General features: G+C 49.6%; 1 protein-coding gene across 1 annotated transcript; it reads left to right on the forward strand.

Annotated features, from left to right (window-relative positions):
• The first annotated feature begins 501 nt into the window (after nucleotides 1–501).
• TMEM74 (transmembrane protein 74) lies at nucleotides 502–4,072 on the forward strand. Its single transcript, XM_059478674.1, has 2 exons — nucleotides 502–646; nucleotides 1,408–4,072. Exon 2 carries the CDS (start codon nucleotides 1,571–1,573, stop codon nucleotides 2,519–2,521), a length of 951 nt encoding a protein of 316 aa, XP_059334657.1. The 5' UTR covers nucleotides 502–646; nucleotides 1,408–1,570; the 3' UTR covers nucleotides 2,522–4,072.
• The last annotated feature ends 439 nt before the right edge of the window (nucleotides 4,073–4,511 follow it).

Consider the following 4,511-nt stretch of genomic DNA (forward strand, 5'->3'; position numbering starts at 1 on the left):
GGCTGCACGGACGCTGCTCTGGGCCCCGTGCCAGGCTCCGGCACCCGGCGGGGCCGTGCGGTGACCGCAGCCCGGGCAGCGCGGGCAGCAGCGCCCGAGCCCCGGGGCGGGCGCGGCTCCGGGGCTGCCGCAGCAGCGCCGCCGCCCGCGGACTACAGCTCCCGGCGTGCCGAGCGGAGCCCGCCCGCCCCGGCACTGCCCGGCTGGGCTGGGCTGGGCTGGGCCGGGCCGGGCCGGGCCGGGCCGCCCGGGGTCGCTGGGAGCGGCGCGGGCAGGGGCGCGGCCGGTGGCGGAGGCGGGCGGGAGGAAGGTGAGTGTGTCAGTGTGTCCGTGTGTCCGTGTGTCCGCGTGTCCGTGTGTGCGTGCGGGGCCGGCGCCGCGCCGGGCAGGTGAGAGCCCCGCGGGCAGGAGGAGGAGGAGCCGCGGGAGGAGGAGCAGCAGCGGGAGCAGGCGGAGCGCTCCTGCCCGCCGGGGATGCGTGTGTGCCCGTGCGTGTCTGCGCCGCTCACCTCGGATCGCTCGGGTCACTCGGTGGCGGGGGGATCCAGCTACTCCCGGCGCCGGCGGGAATCGCTTATCCCGGCGCGGCCGGTTCTCGCTGAGGTCCCGAGAAGAGCGTGAGTGAGCGGCGGCTGTGAGCGATCACGTATGTGCTATAGACGCACATGTGTTTCCTACGCATGCAACACATTTGTCGGGCTGCAGGCTTCACCCCGTGACACCGGGCGGCCTCGAGGGGGATGGGGCCCAGGCGAAAGGGGTAATAACGAATTAATTGCAGATGAGAAGTAATATCCGTCTTTGAGTCATCGGTCTTTGAGGCATAATTTCATTCCAAAAGCTCTTAGATGAATGGTTAGATCTTATATAGGAAAGCACTGCTTTTCCCATAGGATTATCAGATTTCCACCGGAGAATACAGATCCTGGATTATCGAGCTACATGGGATTTGCGTGTTTCTTTCTAATTAGTCTGTGAATCTGAGTGTAAAATTCTTTATTTGGAAGGGGGGGGGGTGGGAGTTATATGCTTCTAAAAGAACAGACATACCTTTTCTCTGACATTTTATACAGTTGTTCTGGTTTTCCTATGCTCTGTGCATACTTACTGCCTTAATTGGATAGTGGTGTCAAAGGTTGATTAGATTCCTTAATAGATTTTGGGTCTGCAAGAGGATTGCAGTTTTAAGTGCGTGGTTAAAACAATCGTGTTTGCTGTCTCCTCTCAAACAGTTGAGAGGAGGGCTGATGTATCACATTTGCGTTCTCTTCCCTTTGGTTTATTAATGTATCATCGTGAGGTTGTCGGGTTCGGTTTTGTTGTTGTTGTTTTTTCCCCCCTCTGCTATTTCATTTGCAGACCGAAAAGAAATGAAAGTCAGAGAGGATTTGTTTAATCATTTAACAGCTGACACAAGCCGTGTCCCTAACAAAACGTTGGTGAAAAAGTGGTGAAGAAGATTTCTGGGATACAGCAGCGCCAGCACTGTGAAGCCGCTTCTGCAGGTCAGGGGCAGCATTTGCTGGAGGATGCCGTAGCCCAGGAGGTGAGGCTCGTGGGGACAAGGTCGATGGCTTGCATGGAGCTTCTCTACCTGGCCGAGGAGAGCAGACAGGTGCCCCTGGGCACCACTACTGGCTGGAGCCTGCCCCCCCATCCCTACGAGCAGCAGCAGTGTGAGGGCGGTGAGGTGGACGCCAGAGCAGCCGCTGCCGTGGCAGCCCTGCACTGTGAGCGGCACTGCAAGCCCTTGCAGAGGGGCCCTGTGGCTGAGCCACCCCTGGCACCCCGGCCCTCCTCCCTGGGCACCTCGCCCCAGGAGCACCCTGCCCCCTCCAGCACGTCCCAGCCCTGCCAGCCAGCCGAGAGCTTGCCCAGGGATGAGGATGGAGGGAAGAAGAAAGCCTGCTGCTGTGCCCAGGAACTCGAGACATCCTTCACTTATGTGGATGAAAATGTAAATCTGGAGCATGCAAGAAGTCCCCCCACTCCTACAGGTGGCCAGGATGCCCCTCTGCAGCAGCATTCCTGCAGGGAGCTGCCACCTGAATGGGCACATGATTCTCCTTCCTTGGTCTCTGAGGAGGATGATGCTGCCTCGGAGGCAGCAGCTGGGAAATCCGTTGACTATGGATTCATTAGTGCCATTTTGTTCCTGGTTAGTGGCATTTTGCTGGTGATAATTTCCTACGTGGTGCCCAGAGACGTGACTGTGGATCCCAACACTGTGGCTGCCCGGGAGATGGAGAGGCTGGAGAACGAGAGCGCGAGGATCGGCGCTCACTTGGACCGCTGTGTTATCGCAGGGCTGTGTCTCTTAACCCTGGGGGGTGTGGTGCTCTCCAGCCTGCTCATGATGTCCATGTGGAAAGGGGAGCTGTACCGGAGGAGCAGGTTTGCATCCTCCAAGGAGTCTGCAAAGCTGTATGGATCTTTCAATTTTAGAATGAAGTCTGGAGCAAATGATAATATGCTCGAGCTGTCGTTAGTTGAGGAAGATGTGCTTGCCATAGATAATTAGTGTGGTCATGATTTTTAAGGCAGCATTTCTACAGGAAAATATGTTTCATTAAAGAAAGCAGATGCAGCTAAAGATAGCTGGTGATGCAGTTTATTTGTCTGACAAGAATGGTGTTATCTTAAGCTCTATAATCAAATGTTTGCAATATATGAGTACTTGTTGTAAAGGGGAACTGTGCCAGATGAAATGCAAATGATATAAAATAATGAAAACCACTGAATAAAAAGAGACTTGTGATAAGTAGGTTCCTCAGATACTTATTTATCATAATATAAAACATTCCACTGGTGTCTTGCCTATATAATTTTCTTATTACTCCCATATAGAACAAGAATGACCTTGACACTTTCAAAGCTGTTAATTTTTGAAGCCTGCAAGATTATTAACATTCTACTTGACAGAGTATTAAGAAGCAGGACCAATAATCAAATGGTAGGGCTAATATTTCATTAAGAGATGCTTTTTATTCTTTAATTTTAAGCAGATCCCTTCTCTTCAATTAAGTGACAGCTATGGGAAGAAAGAGCACCACTTGGTCATGGCTGGCCACAAACCTCCCATATTTTCAAACAATTGTACAATTAGTGATTATTATTTAAAATATGAAATAAGAGGCAAAGGGCAGGAAACCATATGGCTCTTGGTGCTGGTAGGAGACAAAAGGCTCTTTCAGCTTGAGGTCAGTGGCTCCATTTCAGTTCAGATTAGCAATGATTGATAGTCATTAACTTCTGATAGCTATAGTGACCCTATAGTGATATAAAAGAAGTTTAGTTCCTGGTGGACAGATGTCTTTGTATGAAAACTGCCATAACATGAATTAACAGACCTCTTGTTTGGAGTCTCAAAAGACCCAAAGACTGAAAAAGCATGGGGATGCTGAGACTGAACACTGTTCTTTCAGTACACATGCCAGGAGAAATTCAAGCTCAGCTACAGAGTTTTGCTTATACTGAGGCTGTCTGCATCTTATAAGTCCTTTTTGAAACTTCAGCTTTATGTCACTAGGCTCTCAACCTTCTCATAACCAGCAAGGAAAGGTCAGGAAGGAGCTCTCTGAGACTCGTTCAATAAACCCCAATTTATTTGTAAAGAATAAATCATCAGGAAATGCAGAGGTTAAGTATCAGGCAGTTTACTAGCTGACAAGAAACTCAGCATAGGGGATGATCAATGGTACATGTTGCTATTAATCTCAGTTGTGTGGCACTGTAGCCAAAAACCTGTACCACTGATGCTATTTGCTTTTATTACCAGCCATTTTCTAGGGAGCATTGATAACATTGATGTGTTCCTGCAGTGCTGGGAAAACCAGTTCTTACTGAGCAATGGTTAATACATACATATATATATATATATATATACACACACACATATATATATATGTGCATATGTCTTGTTAATATGTATGTATGCTATATGTGTATGTGTCCCTGGCAAAGCCAAACATGGGTGAAGAGCTCTGTCTGTGCAGTCTCTGACTGCAGACTTACAAGAAACGTGCTTCATTATGACAGCCTTCTCAGTTGTGAGTTAACTCTAAAATATCAGGAATATTAATTATTTTTAAAATAATTCATTTTTTAAAATAACACCATTTTTTCCCACTGTGACACACAGGAGAAGAGTTCCTGTGTGTCACAGTGGGAAAAAGAAGATGGGAGGAGATTTCCTTTATACCCCTTTACCCAGTAATATGTGGCAGCACAAAGTCCAGAATAACAAGTGGATGGCAGAAACATGGGTGCCTCACAGAGAGACCGAACACTATTTTGCCACTTGGTTCTTTGTTCTGCTTCTCTGGTTTTTGTCAGGAGGTAAGTGCAGCACGCAGGTCTGACTCCATTAGTTCAGTCCCTTGTGCTTGCTGGCTGCAGGTGACCAAGGTCCTAAGGAGCTGCCCTGCTCCAGGTTCATGACTTTGGTCAGCAAATTCCATAGTGTGGTACCCAGGCTGTAATGCTGGCCCTGCAAAAGAGATCCTGCTTCA

The sequence above is a fragment of the Ammospiza nelsoni genome, chromosome 1, assembly GCF_027579445.1.
Source record: "Ammospiza nelsoni isolate bAmmNel1 chromosome 1, bAmmNel1.pri, whole genome shotgun sequence".
In the NCBI taxonomy this organism is placed as follows: domain Eukaryota; kingdom Metazoa; phylum Chordata; class Aves; order Passeriformes; family Passerellidae; genus Ammospiza; species Ammospiza nelsoni.